At 53.8% G+C, this 14,424-nt stretch overlaps 1 protein-coding gene and 1 long non-coding RNA gene across 7 annotated transcripts in view; one reads left to right on the forward strand and one right to left on the reverse strand.

Annotated features, from left to right (window-relative positions):
* TTC39A (tetratricopeptide repeat domain 39A) overlaps positions 1 to 14,424 on the forward strand; it is a 51,822-nt gene that overhangs the window by 8,059 nt on the left and 29,339 nt on the right. For 2 of the 4 annotated variants that reach the window (XR_007924065.2, XM_051857783.2), the window contains exon 2: positions 13,764 to 13,868. Coding sequence is in view for 3 of the 4 variants with exons in the window: in XM_051857783.2 (XP_051713743.1) it covers positions 13,764 to 13,868 (105 nt within the window). In the remaining variant the exon portion in view is untranslated. Of the gene's footprint in view, positions 1 to 6,365; positions 6,516 to 13,110; positions 13,518 to 13,763; positions 13,869 to 14,424 lie in introns of those variants that run through there. The other 2 variants (XM_051857785.2, XM_051857784.2) reach the window with 2 other exon arrangements.
* On the reverse strand, positions 362 to 7,494 carry LOC138850654 (uncharacterized). 3 transcript variants are annotated; one of them, XR_011390718.1, is made up of 4 exons: positions 6,945 to 7,492; positions 5,806 to 5,855; positions 5,386 to 5,562; positions 362 to 2,133 (listed from the first exon to the last, which is right to left on the reverse strand). It is a non-coding gene; the product is annotated as an uncharacterized lncRNA (long non-coding RNA). The 3 variants fall into 3 exon arrangements; XR_011390717.1 differs by having other exon boundaries at positions 5,386 to 5,855; positions 6,945 to 7,494; XR_011390719.1 differs by lacking the exon at positions 5,386 to 5,562 and having other exon boundaries at positions 1,427 to 2,133; positions 6,945 to 7,490.

Raw genomic sequence — 14,424 nt, forward strand, 5'->3', positions numbered from 1 at the left:
CTCTGCCTGTCAAAAAAAAAAAAAAAAAAGAGTCTCAAGTGATCATTGACATCATACATAAAAGTGTTAATTGTTAAATTAACAATAGGAATCACTGTGCACTAACTTCCCATGCAGGACCTCTGTGTTCAAAGAGATGTGTTATGTGAGTTAATAGTAAAACTTGTTTTCAATACACTATATTTCATTTTAGTGTATTAAGTGGAGGATATTCTTATGTCCCATAAGGTATAGTTATGTCTAAGTGCTTGAAAAAGATGTATCATTCTTGGGTTCTTCTTTAAAGTTAATTAAGTTTCTAAAAAAAGAGAGAGAAAGAAGAATGCTTAAAAAAAGTGAAATTGACTTCAAGATGCAATGACTTTGAACAGCCCTTGTCTCGACTGTTGAGGAACAGTTTATTTTTTCATATAATTTTTTGAACTCTTTACTTAGTATAGAGTTGGTCTTCTGTGTATAAAGTTAATTCAAAATAGACCTTAGTAAAAAATAAGACTGAGAATAGGAGAGTGAGGAGGAAAGGGGTGGGAGTGAGGGTGGGAGGGTGAGTACAGTGGGAAGAATCACTGTGCTCCTAAAATTGTATTTATGAAATGCATGAAGTTTGTATTCCTTAAATAAAAGGTTTCCTTGAGGCAAAATAAATAAAAACTTCAAAAGAAAAAAAAAAAGAAAATCCTTGCAACAACCCAGTGTGGCTGGTGCCGTCTTCACCCCCATTGCCGAGAAAAAGTCTCTGGTCTGGTGTTAGAGCTGGGGTGCAGCCCTGGCTTTTGAACCTGCTCTTGGAATAACTCCCTACCCTACCTCCAGCTAATTCCCTGGCTTGCATGGGGCTGCGCAGCCAGGATCTGGTGAGGCCAGGAGTGCATGCAGATTTTCCTGGCTCTGCAGCCTGGGTGCTGAGCCCTGGCAGGACGATGCTCGGTGGTAGACACCCCTCCTTAGAGCTCTGCCCCTCAGTCAGGACTGCACTACCCAGGGCAGCTCCCAGAGACCAGACTTGGGTAGGAAAGCCCAGCACGTCGGAGGGAGGACATCAGAGCCGGGAGGAACCCTGAGCTCCTGTGCCAAGCTTCTCTCCCTTCATATTTGGTGGGAAGAGGCAAACTAAGGGCCAGAGCAGGGCAGCGGCTTGCCCAAGGCCACAGAGCCAGGGGGAGGTAGAGTCCATGGGGAGGGGGAGGCCCATCAAGGAGCAGGCCTACATCCTCCCTCAGGGGCCCTTGCCGGGGGCCATCTGAGAGCTGTGATGTCATGGTCCTCCTTAGGGCCCTTTGTGCATACTCCTGTTCACTTGTGAATTATTCAGCAGCCCCAGCCTGTAATCTGCAGGAATGGCGCTCGCTCACTTTAGGAAATCCCACATTGCAGACACCAGTCCAGCTGGGCTGGGAGGGCCCAGGACGCTAAAGCGGGGGGGGGGGGGGGGGGGGGATCTGGGCTGACAGGGACCACAGGGAAAGTCTTGGGGTGAGGAACTGAGAAGGGGGAAGGCGACAAAGGGTCAGCCCAGTAACGCTCAGTAATCGTCCCACTATCTGGGAATTTGGGATTATTATCCCCAGTTTATAGAGGGGAAGACTGAGGTTCAGAGAGATAGCGGCAGAGCTGACTTCACACCCAAGCTCTTCCCAACACGATGGCATCACTTGTCATATCCGTGTACCTCCCCCTTTCTATGAACCTTCCTTTTCAAAAACCCTTGCTTTCCTCCCTTCTCCCTCCTTCCCCTGTGCAGTAAGAAATTAAGGCCAGGGTTCAAGGTATGGCTAGACCTTGGTCCGAGTGGCACTGGTTGGAGCCTCAGTTTTGACATCTGTAGAGTGGGAGGTGATGCTACTGCGGGCATTCTGGGGCATTCTGAGGAGGTTTCATGCGAGGCTGTTTACGGAGGCCTTCTGAAGCTGAAAAACCGCACCAGCAGCAGCAGTCCGGGGAGGTTCTCTGGGCCGCTGAGAGCAGTGGTGACCTGGTGATGTGTTCTCACAGGCTGGGGAAAGCGGGCCTGGCATCTCCCAGGCATCACACACCAGGACACAGGGCCCCTGGCAGGGTAGAAAGGGCCCAGCACTCAGCAGGCTCTCCCGGTGGGGCTTGGCTGTTGGTTCAAGGTGGGGACGAGTGGCTGACCTGGGTTGGGAGGCAGAAAGGACATGGGTGATTCACACAGGCTTCCTGGGCTGAGGCTGGGCGGGGGATCCTGGGGCCAGAACGGCCCTGGTGGGGCAGGTGCCGGTGCCAGCATCTCTGTGGCGGTGCGGGGACAGTTCCAGCTCCTCAGGCAGCTCTGCTGCTTACCTTGCTGAGCTGTTTCATCTGCAAAGTGGGGACAAGGTGGTACCCAGCGCACTGCCACAGCTGTCGTTGGAGCACTAACACGTGCATTTCATATATGTGAATTCTTTTTGTTTTAAAAGATAGATTTATTTATTTGAAAAGCAGAGTGGGGGCCAGTTCTATGGCGTAGTGGGTAAAGCCGCCACCTGCAGTGCCAGCATCCCATATGGGTGCTGGTTCAAGACCCGGCTGCTCCACTTCTGATCCAGCTCTCTGCTGTGGCCTGGGAAAGCAGTAGAAGATGGCCCAGGTCCTGGGGCTCCTGCACCTGTGTGGGAGACCTGGAAGAAGCTCTTGGCTCCTGGCTTCAGATCAGTGCAACTTCGGCCATTGCAGTCAACTGGAGAGTGAACCAGCAGATGGAAGACCTCTCTCTCTCTTTCTCTCTGGCTCTCCTTCTCTCTCTATGTAACTCTGACTTTCAAGTAAATAAATAATTAAAAAAAAAAAAAGCAAAGTGACAGAGAGGAGAGAAAGAGAGAGACTTTCTATCTTCCTGTTCACTCCCCAAAGGCCCCTAACATCCAGGCTGTGTCAGGTCAAAGCCAGGAGACTGGAGCTCCATCCAAGTCTCCCACATGGGTGTAGAGGTCCAAGTACTTGGGCCATCTTCCACTGGCTGCTCCCCCATGAGAATTAGCAGGGAGGTGGATCAGAAGCAAAGCAGTGAGACCTGAACAGGCACCTGTATGGGATGCCAGTGTCACAGACGGCAGGTCAACCCGCTGCTCCACAATGCCAGTCCCCACATATGTGAATTCTTAGTCCTCACAACAGTGTTATTAGCACTATTATTACTTTTTCAGGAAACTGAACTCAGGTGGTTAAAAATGAAACTTAAAAGGGACCAACCTGTGGCACAGTGGGTAAAGCCACCTCCTGTGATGCTGGCATCCCTTATGGGCACCGGTTTAAGATTTATTTATTTATTTATCTGAAAGGCAGAGTTATACAGAGAGAGAAGGAGAGACAGAGAGAGGTCTTTCATCCGCTGGTTCACTCCCCAAATGGCCACTAAGGCCAGAACTGGGCTGATCTGAAGCCAGGAGCTTCTTCCAGGTCTCCCACATGGGTGCGGGGGCCCAAGCACTTGGCCATCCTCACTGCCTTCCCTGCCACATTAGTGGGCAGCTGGGTCAGAAGTGGAGCAGCTGAGATGTGAACTGGCACCCATATTGGATGAGGGCTTTACCCACTATGCCACACCAGCCCCAATAAAAATATCTTTTGAAAGGAAGGAAGGAAGGGAAGAAGGGAAGGAGGGAGGGAGGGAGGGAGGATGAGAGGGAGGAAGGAGAGAAAGAAACTTAGAAGAGGTAATCCAGGGGATACATATAACACCATGTGTGGCCTATAATAAGCCTTGAAAAGTGTCCACCATCGTTATTATGATTACCTCAGAGGGGATGTGGGAAGCGTTAGTGTCTGGTGATTGATCAGTCAGGCCCTGGGACACAGCAAAGAAGCCAACCCAGCCCTAAACTCAAGAATCTCCCGGTCTGATGGCAGAAACAGTCACACACAAATACCATGTCACACATCACAGCCAGTTATGGCCCAGGGGGTTAGGGCAGGGCAGAGGGTACCCAAGAAGGCCTTGATCCAATTAGGCATGGATGGCTTCCTAGAGGAGGCAGCACCTGAACTGGAACCTGCAGGGTGAGTAGGAGTTTTGACATATGACAGGTTCTCAGTAAATACAGAGATTTTCCTTGGACTTAATGTGGCTGAAGATTTCAGGATCCCTCACTCACCTGACCCTTCTGGGAAGAAGGACCCGGGCAATTTTATATTGGCAAATTTTTAAAAAGATTTATTTTAGGTGCCAGAGCTGTGGCATAGCAGGTAAAGCCGCTGCATGCAGCTCAGGCATCCCATATGGGCACCAGGTCAAGTCCTGGATGCCCCACTTTCAATCAAATGCCCCGCTAATGTACTCGGGAAAGTAGCGGAAAATGGCTTGGGCCCCTGCACCTGTGTGGGAGACCTGGAAGAAGCTCCTGGCTCCTGGGTCAGCCCTGGCTGTTGTGGCCATTTGGGGAATAGACCAGCAGATGGAAGATCTCTCTCTCTCTCTCTCTCTCTCTCTCTCTCTCTCTCTCTCTATATATATATATATATATATATATATAACTCTGCCTTTCAATATTTATGTGAAAGACAGAGAAAAGGGAAAGAGGGAGAGACAAAGGTAAAGAAATCTTTCAGCTGTTGGTTCACTCCCCAGATAGCCATGATGGTCGAGGCTGGGCCAGGCCAAAGCCAGGAGCTTCATCCAGGTCTCCCACATGAATGTCAGGGGCCCAAGTACTTGGGCCATCTTCTGCTGCTTTCCCAGTTGTGTGAGCAGGGAGCTGGATCAGAAGTGGAGTAGCCAGGACTCGAACTGGCCCTCTCATAAGAGATGCCAGTCTCATAGGGCAGCTTAACCCAGTGCACCCCAGCACCGGCCCTATATTGGCAAATTTGTATTCCTTTTTGAAAAGAGGTCTCTTGTTTGTAAGAGTCTGGACCCACCCCTGGACAATGAGTGAATAATAAGTGCCAAGGGAGGCAGTTACGTCCCAGGCCGAGGGAAGAGCAAGTGCAGGCGCCTAGAGAGGTGAGAGCTGTGGCTCGTGACAGGGCCCCCAGCCTCATCACGGCTCTCAGCAGCCTCACAACACCAGCTGTCGACAGTGTTCCCCCGCCTATGCCATGCCTTCATCCATGCTGTTTCCCATGGGGACACCCTCTCACAACTTCATTAACCTGTATTAAGTAACAGGGAGGTCAAGGGTCCCTACCTCCTCCAGGAAGCCCCCCGGCTCTCCTTCATGGTCTCCTTATAGCTGCTCGTGGAGGTCCTGATAGCCTACTTCTTGTAGTTAGCTTTTTCATGCCCATGGATGAGCCTCCCAGAGGTGGGCTGACTTCTGAAAGTGAGCATCTGGGCTCTGCTCCACACGGGCAGCATGGGAACTGGCTGCAGTTCTAGGCCGCCTGTTTGGATTTAAGCAATAGTCCCCCAGACCTCCCCCCGCCCTCTGTCACTACCAAGCTCACCTGCCAGGCTGGCATCTGGTCCAAGTCCTCTGTTTCTGCCAGCTGCACCCCCTCCTGGAGTTCAGCGCTGATCCAGGGGGAGCTGGAGTCCCTCCTCCTGTCCTGCCTCTCTTTGTGAAGGGACAGTGCTAATGGCAGCCTGTGCTATGATGAGTCATGGCTAAGAGCATCTGGGGCCTAGAGGTGGCAGAAGGTTAACCCCTCATGGGCCAGCGGTGCTGTGTGCCCAGAGACCAGGCTGCCTTCTGCCCCGGCTGAGACACCCACCTCAAGGCTGGGTGCACAGTGGGCATCTGGGGGTGCTGCGGGTGACCCATGCACAGGTTGAGGGGCCCCAGGAGAGGGAACCAAGGGGGCACGGGCTGGATCACGGGCTCTGGAGTCAAGAAGGCTGGGTTCCATTCCCAGGCTGCCACTTACTAGGGGAGTGGTCCTCAGGGCGTCACGTAACTCCACGCCTGTTTCCCCATCTGTAAGATGGCAGTGGTGGGGATTATTTGAGAAGGCGAGTGTGAACTGGCCAACCAGCCGTGAGGACTGGACCGCGTTATTTCCCGCCTTCTGGTCTCCTGGGCAAGTGGGCGGAATCGAACCCACGCGGGATGCCAGAGGCTGTGCCATTCTCTGGGGAGCCCCCCCATCCCCATTAACGTAGTGGGATGACGGGAGCTCAGGTGGGGCTGGGGCGTGACAGGACAGAGGACCGCCGGCCTGGGAGAACTTTCTGGCCCCAGATAGGGCGGGCGTCTGTGGAAGACGGGCGCTCGGGTCCTGGTGGCGTCTGCGCGGGGAGCGCCCTGGCCCGGGCCGGGCCGCCCCGAACGCCCGCCGGCGCGAGGTTGGGGGCGCCGGGCGGCGCGGGCCGGGCGGGGCCGACCCCGCCCCCGCCGTGCCCCGGCCGCCCCGGCCCACTCGGCGGGTGGGCAGACCGAGGCCCGGCCCGGCCCCGCCGCCTTCCCCGCCCCCGGCGCGCCCCTCCCCGGCCACCGCGTCCGCGGCTCGGCGGCACAGCGGCGGCCTCGGGGTTCCGGCGGCAGCACCTGGGCCGCGGCTGGCGTCCGGCGGGGGCAGCGCCGCCCGCCCCCCTTGGCGATGACCTCGGCCGGCGCCCCGGGCGCCCTGCCCGCGGGGTAAGTGCGCGCTGGGGCGGCCCCCGGGGGCGCGGGCTGGGGCTGGGGCGGGCGCCGGGCCAGGCCTGCCCCGCACCACCCGCCCCGCGGCCCGCACTGCGGCTTCCAGCCCCCTGCTGGGCCGGCGCTGCGCCCCCTACCCCGCGCCTCCGGGGGTCGCGGCCGCCGGCGGTGAGGGAGGGGCAGCGAGAACTGTCCCCGGAGATCGGGACTTGGGGACCCCAGGTCAGTCCTTCCCGCCCCACCCCCCAACTTTTTCTCACTCAGCCATAGTCACAGCCTCCCCTCACCTGCCTCTTGGCGTTTATACCTGTGGGTGCGGCCTGTTACCGTCACCCCGTAACAGATGAGGAAACTGAGGCACAGCTCCTAAGTGACTTGTCTGCGGTCACCCAGGAGGTAAGAGTTGGGGCAGGGGTTTGAACCCACCTCAGTCTGGTGTCGGAGCCCATGAAGCCATCATCTTCAGGATTTTCACGGATTCCGAGGGCTGGGGTATGGTCCAGCAGGGCCCTTGCGCTGCGGGAAGCGGGTATGGAGAGGGCAGCGCTGGCACTGTCCGAACGGCTGCCCCCCACCCCGCCCCCCACTCAGCCTCGCCCTACCCCACCGAGGACCCTCAGGGGGCGCCTTCCAGGGCCCTGCAGCAGGGCCAGCTGCTAACCACTGGGAGACTTTCCACAGCCCTCTGCCGCCCTGGGCCACCGTGGATAGGGGCAGCTGCTGGGAGCCCTGGTTGCTGGGCGGAGATCCGGCCCAGGTGAGCTGGGAGGGGTGCCCATCCTGCCTGGAGCCTCACCACTAGTGACAATATTTGCCAAGGGCCTGAGCCTGACACATGAACAGGGAGGTGAGGAGGTGCCAGCTGGCAGCTGGCAGCAGCCACAGGGCCGTGTGGGGCCGGGGCCTCTGGCCTTGCTGCGGCTGCAGGCTCGCTCTTCCTGTACTGCTGGGAGTCCCTGTAGGACTGAACCTCACCTGCGAGGCTCCAGTCTTTGAGGCCACTGCCCCTGGTGGGGTCTGAGCAGAGGAGAGCTCAGGCAGGACCCTTTCCACCTCCATGTAGACTTAGTCACTCCGCAAACACCAGCGGAGTTTGCTCTGGGCCCAGCCCCGAGCGTGATGGTCACTGGTGAGCAAGCCGCATCGGAGATCACCACTTTAAACATTGCGAGATGTTTTTAAGGCTTCAGAATATAGCAAATGTTGAACTCCTTTACCACTCAGCTTTGTCAGATATTAACATAACGTCCCAATTACTGCATTTTATATTAAAGAAATAAACCGTGGCAGAGACCATGATGCCCTGGAAAACCCCTCCTTCCCCTCCAGAGAGCAACCATCCTGAATCCAGGTTTCCTCATCGCCCTGTGGGTTGTTACTCTGCTGTAAAGAGGTGTAGCTTGTTCTTACTTTACAGTTTTACATAGATGGAGGGTACAGCCTGTGTCGTTCTGCAGTTTGCTTCATCTCACCCAAAAACAGGCTTCTGAAATTTGGCATTCTTGATGCTACAGCCCTGCTCCCCACTGGCCCTGATGTATGCTGACTACCCCATGTAGACACCGTCATTTGTTTATTCCCCCCGATGGACACTGAGGTGGCTCCAGGCTCTTGCTACTCACGTAGTGAATATTCTTGGACAGTTGTCCTTTGCACATATGTGTGTTTGTTTATTCAGAGTACCCCCTAGTAAAGAAACTGCTGGATGGTAGGATATGGGAACTCAGTTTAAAAAAAATTATTTTATTTGTTTGAAAGGCAAAGAGACATCTCTCATCTGCTGATTCCAGCTACTTGAGCCATCACCTGCTGCCTCCCAGGGTACACATTAGCAGGAAACTGGAATCGGAAGCAAAGTCTGGCCTCAGACCTAGGCACTTTGATACAGGATAGGGGTGTCCCAAGCAGTCCTAACTGCTATGCCAAATGCCCGCCATGGTGCACTCATTTTTTTCAAAGTTATGTAGTTTCATTATAAAACTGATGCCCCTTGAGACGTTAGAAAAACACGCTGAGTATGTCCTGTTGTGCTTTACGTGGGTCCCAGTCATTCTTGACAACATGACTGGGAGGGAGGTACTGTCAATCCCATATCATGGATGAGAAAACTAAGGTTCACAGAGGTTAAAGGACTTTCCTAAGTAAAGTTAAAGTAAACTTTCCTAAGTAAAGAACTTTCCTAAGTAAAGAATTGCTGAGCGCAGCTTGAGTCTAGGGTTGTCCACCCTGAAAACTCTTGAAGGCCTTGCTGCGTGAGGCCATGCCACATCACTCTGTGCCATGTGATACTGTTTTATGTGCAGCCAAGGGACACTCTGGGAAGGAGAGTCACAATCCTATTTGCAATTCAGACCGATCATTTGGCGCGGCAAGGGTTTGGGACAGTGGTTAAGACCCTGCGTGGGACACCTGTGTCCCATATTGGAGTGCCTGGGCTGCAGCCGTGGCTCTGCTCTCAATTCCAGCTTCCTGAGAATGCACACCTGGGAGGCAGCAGGTGATGATGGATGGCTCAAGTACTTGGGTCCCCTGACACCCAAGTGGGAGACGCAAATGGAGTCCCTGGCTCCCAGCTTCGGCCTGGCCCAGTCCTGGTTGTCACAGGCCTTTGGAGAGTAAACCAGTGGATGAAAGATCTTTGTTTGTTTCTCTCCTTTCTCTGTGTCTCTGCTTTTCTAATAAATTAAAAATAAAATAAGTTTAAAAGCAAGATGACTTTGGAAGCCACAAGGCATGTTACTTTACCTCTGAGCCAAAGTGTGCCTGTGGTGGAGCCTGAGCTTGAAGCAGCTTGGACTCCAGGCTGCCCCTGAGTGACCTGCTGGTACTTCCCTCCGCCGGTACCCACCTGGTCCTGACTGCAGCAGGGCTGGGGCCTCTGTTCCCAGCAGGAACAGCATCTCCCAGCTCCCTCCCACTCTGTCCATGAGACCCTCAGGTAGTAGAGAGGTGGGAGGACTGGGGCAGTGGGGTAGCTGCAGGCTGCCTGCCAACCCCCTCCCACCTCCAACTTCCTTCCACTTGGGCCTCAACTGTGGGTGGGATCTGCAAGGGAGGGGCTCCTGCCACTGTGCCAAAGCCCCTGGGGTTGGCCCCTGCCCTGTTCAACCAGCAGAGCGGCGAGGCCACCATCCGCATAGAAGCATTTGCTTGGGCCCAGAAAGGTGCTGTAGCGCAGAAAGGCCTTGAAGGTGGGACAGCTGTGGGACGGGGGGACCTCAGTCGCAGCCAGAGCAGGGGAAGGCTGGGCTCTGTGCTTATGCAGAAAGCGTTTCTGTCCTCTGCCAGCCTCCCTTCCTGTCTTCACTGCCTTCACTCCCTTATCTGTCAAACACAGATAAGAGCTCCAGCAGGTAGGAGGATGGAGTGCAATAATGTACTCATCAATTTAGATAAAATTTGCAGTGATACTCTCTTGGTGGTAGGGGGTGTTGTTAATGCTATTATTAAGTCAGATATGGCAAAGGTTGTGGCAGAGTGGTTAAAGCCACCGCCTGTAGTGTCGACATCCCATGTGGGCGCAGGTTCAAGTTCCGGCTGTTCCACTTTGGATCCAGCTCCCTGCTAATGGCCTGGGAAAGCAGCAGAGGATGCTCGAGTGCTTGGGCCCCTGCACCCACGTGGGAGACCCGCAAGAAGATCCTGGCTTCAGTCTGGCCCAGCCATGGCCGATGCAGCCATCCGGGAAGTAAACCAGCGGATAGAGGATTTCTCTCTGTCTCTCCCCCTCTCCCTGTAACTTTGCCTTTCAAGGAAATAAAGTAAATCTTAAAAAAAAAAAGTTCCCAGCCTTCACAAAGCTCCCAGCTAGCCCCAGCCTCCCCCTCTGTTTAGCTGGCCCTGCCAGTCTTTGTGCCGCCTGATTTCATATCATGTCTCCACCGCCCTTGGCTTCTTTGTCCGTCTTGTTCCTATTTTGGGGCCGTATTTTCCTGACAGCGTCTTTGAGAGCCCCATGGTGGCCCTCTAGCCCCCATCATCACAGCCCTGACCATGGTGTCTGCCTCTGCCTCGGCCTGCATCAGCTAGAGAGGAGTGGAAAGGAGGGAAGACATCCACCTCAAGGCCTGCCCCCGGCTTGGGCAGATGCGCGCCAGGGCTGCCAGAGGAGGATGTCCATTGGGTTGAGCTCTTTTCTCTCCTGGGAGGGTGGGGGTGGTAAAGGTGAGGTGTGTGTGCAGACATAGGAAGCATGCTCTTGGTTCTGGAATTGTTTAGGGATGATGTAAGCCTGACTCCTGAGGGCTGAGCTGATAGGCACTGTCTCAGGTAGAAGCTTGGGTTACAGCCCACACTTGGGCTCGTGACCTCGGCCGTCACCTCTCCTCTGTGCCTCAGTTTTCTCACCTATAGAATGGTAAGAATCCCATCTCACTGGGTGTTTTGAGAGTTCAAGGGGAGATTGGTAGCTGAGCACCCAGACCACAGGTGTGCACTGCCTCTTCATTACTCACCCAGCAGAGCTGGACAGATTGCGCATGAGGCACTAGGCTGTGTCTTGGCACAAAGGAGAACAGACACTGTCCATGCCTGCTGAAGAGAGAGGCAGGGACAGCTTTGGGTGGGGCCTTTTAGGCCATAGAGAGGAACTTGGACTTTACCCTAAGAGTGATGGGAAGCCAGTGAACGATCTTAATATTTACTTATTTGAGAAGTAGAGGAACAGACAGACAAACAGAGTGTCCCGCCTGCTGGTGCACTCACCAGATGCCCTCGATGGTCAGGGCTGAGCCCAGAACCCAATCCAGGGCCCCCTAATGGGTGTCAGAGACCCAAGTACTTGAGCTGTGGCTGCTGCCTCCCAGGGTGTGCATCTGCGGGAAGCTGGACTTGAGCGAGGAGCTAGGACGCAAGCCCAGGTATTCTCATATGGGATGTGGCTGTCTTAACTGTTGGGCCAGGCACCTGCCTCCAGGGAGGAGCTTTAAGTCCAGAAGTAGCATGGCCAAGTCTGGCTTTTAAAAAGGTAGCTTTGGCCATTATGAAGGGGAGAGGTTAGAGAGAAGGATGTTTCTCCCTCAGAAACACTAGCTGGAGGCTGATCCTGTGAAATACGTTCCTGAACCGCTATTGAAATTCTCTTAGGCTAAGAATGAAGAATCTGGAAGAATCTGATAAATGAGGTGAAACCACAGCAACTGTAGGGTATTTGCAGATTCCAGAAACCGAGAACCTTGAGTTTCAATGGCCAGCCAAGGTCTGGGGCCTGGGCCTGGGCCTGCACACTTAGTGTGAGGAGTTGAGACTTGCTGCCCACTACCCTCAATAATTCTAGGGCTCTCCAAGGCCTACCATCTCAGCAAACAGGGGGATCAGCCAGAAAAGAGATGCACCCACCTGCGAAGGCAGACCGCTGTTCGGGCAGGAGGGGAGGGAGATCCCCTAGACAATTCTTAACACTGGGCTGTCCTCACACACATTTTTAGATTTGCATGCACACTACCTTTGCAGTCCCCAAAATCATAGATTTAATAGTAACTGAATTGGTGGTAGTGCCCAAGATAACCTAGCCAAGTAAGTGAAGAAACTTTCTGGAGGAATGTGTTATCCCATGGTCCTTGTAGGATCAGTCCAACATGAGTTCATAATAAAATTACAAAACACATAAAACAAGCCACTGTGTGAGACAGGCACCAGAAACAAGGAGCACAACTCATTTCCCTGACAACAATGGTAGGATTATGAGCTAGAGAATCTAAGTAATTGTGTATAAAATACATAAAGAAATTGAAGTAAGGAACAAAAGGTGGCCCCCAAAACCAAACAGATTTGAAAAAGAATCTGAAATTTCGGTGGAATCAGGAATTGCAAAATATGTACTTGGAATGAAAAACTTGGTAGACCAGATACAACTGAAAAGAGAACTAGTGAAATGAAAGATCTAAAGAAATTACTGATGGCAACAGAGTGAAAGAGATGGGGAAGAAGCACGAGGCCTGGATAAAGGAGAATAAAAAGATGCAATGGAGGAGAGAAAAGGGGGCGGGCTGGCAGGAGTGGCAGGGGCGGCCTCAGGCCTGGGCTGGCGGCACTGGGCACAGAAGGCAAAGGGTCCAGAGGTGCTGGGAAGTGGAATCCATAGGGTTAGTGACAGTGGAGGGCAGAGGTCAGGGAGAGGGATGCCTCCAGGAAGACTACCAGATTCCTGGCTTGAAAAACTGGGCAGGGGCTGTCCCTTACTAAAATGGCAGGGGTTGGGAAGTTAGCAGATTTGGGAATGAACAAGAGTTCAGTTCTGGACAAGGCACGTGTTTCAGTCCTGGGAAGATCTGCAGATACATCACGGAGGAGGAAACCTTAGGGCTGGACCTCAAGTTATGTGTAGGAGTTTACCTACTGGAAAAGGGACTTTCTCTAAACTTACTTTTGGGGAATAAGATTTCCCTTCAGGGAGGTCATTGAGCCCCTTTCTGGAACCTTCTTTCACTCAAGAGAAGGCTCCTTGAGAAGAGGCATTCTCAACCAGCCATCACAGTCAAACCTGCTGGGTTCTTTTGGCTTCACCTCACTATTCAGATGGGAAAGCTGAAGCCCGGAAAAGTCAGGGCTTTGTTCTCCTAAACTCGCACCATTCGTTCATCCCATGGATATTCATTAAAAATCTACTTTGTGCCAGAGGCTAGATACTGGGGACACAACTGGGATCATAGCAAAGAGTCCTGCCTTCTGGGAGGGAGACAGATCACAAGCAGAGAAATCAGTAGACAATATCCCATGTCAGACGGTGGTAAGTACAATAGAGAAACGTGGGTGTAGCACAGGTGCCATGGGGAAGGTGATTGGGTGTAAGAAGCCCTGAGCCACTCTGACAGCCTGCTGCCTCCCACAGCCCATTGTGACAGTGCCTGGGGTTCTAGAATGCAGGCCTGGGAGGCAGGAGGAGGAGGGAGAGAGGGACTCAAGTGAGACTTAGTGGGTGCGCTGTACCCCCCCTGTGGGGGGGCAGCAAAGCCTGATGGGTCAGAAGGGCCACAAAGACTCCCTTTACCCCTGTGGAGGGTAAGATGACTTGTTCCCACACCTGCCTCACCCTCAGCCCCGCCCTCAGCCCTGCCCTCACCCCCTATCGGATTGTAGATCCCCTCCCACCCTTGGGTCCTAGTTGTCCCTGCACCCGGTATCGCGTGGGTAGCCTGGAGGAACTCGTGCCAGGCATTCCCCCAGGGAGGTGGAGTGGGGCTGTGAGGCTCTGCTTGGCCAGGATGGGTGGAGGGTTCCCGGATCAGACCCGTGTCTCTCCCCCAGGACGCCTGTGAGCAGCCTCCATGAGGCCCTGGACCAGTGCATGACGGCCCTGGACCTCTTCCTGACCAACCAGTTCTCAGAAGCACTCAGCTACCTCCAGCCCAGGTGAGGCTTAGGCCTGGGTTGGGGGTGGAGGCCATGGTGTTGGCACGTGTTGGCACGTGCATACAGGGATGGGCTGTGTTAAGTCCTAGAGAACCAGAGGTCTTGTGTGAGAGGGACGCTGTGTAACCGAATGCCTTCAGCTTTCTGGATCACCACGAGCCCTGGGAAGTCCCATACAGATGGCTTGGGCTCCTCACCCTGTAGCCTGTGAGCAGCCAGGCTCTCACCAAGATCACTGTAACTTCCTTGGCACCAAGTTTCATTAAAAAAAAATTATTCTCATTTTATCTGAAAGACAAAGAGACACAGGAACAAACACACAGAGATCTTCCGTCTAATTGTTCATTCCCCAAATACCAGCAATAGTCGAGTCTGGGCCAGGCCTAAGCCAGGAGCCAGATACTCCATCTGTCTCCCATGTGGGTGGCAGCAGCCCAAGCACTCACCTCCCAGGGTGTGCATTAGTAGGAAGCTGGATTGGAATCAGAGGAGGCAGGACTTAACCAGACACTCTGATAGAGGACATAGGCATCCCAAGCAGCTTTTGTTTGTTTGT

This window comes from Oryctolagus cuniculus, chromosome 7 (genome assembly GCF_964237555.1).
Source record: "Oryctolagus cuniculus chromosome 7, mOryCun1.1, whole genome shotgun sequence".
NCBI lineage: Eukaryota > Metazoa > Chordata > Mammalia > Lagomorpha > Leporidae > Oryctolagus > Oryctolagus cuniculus.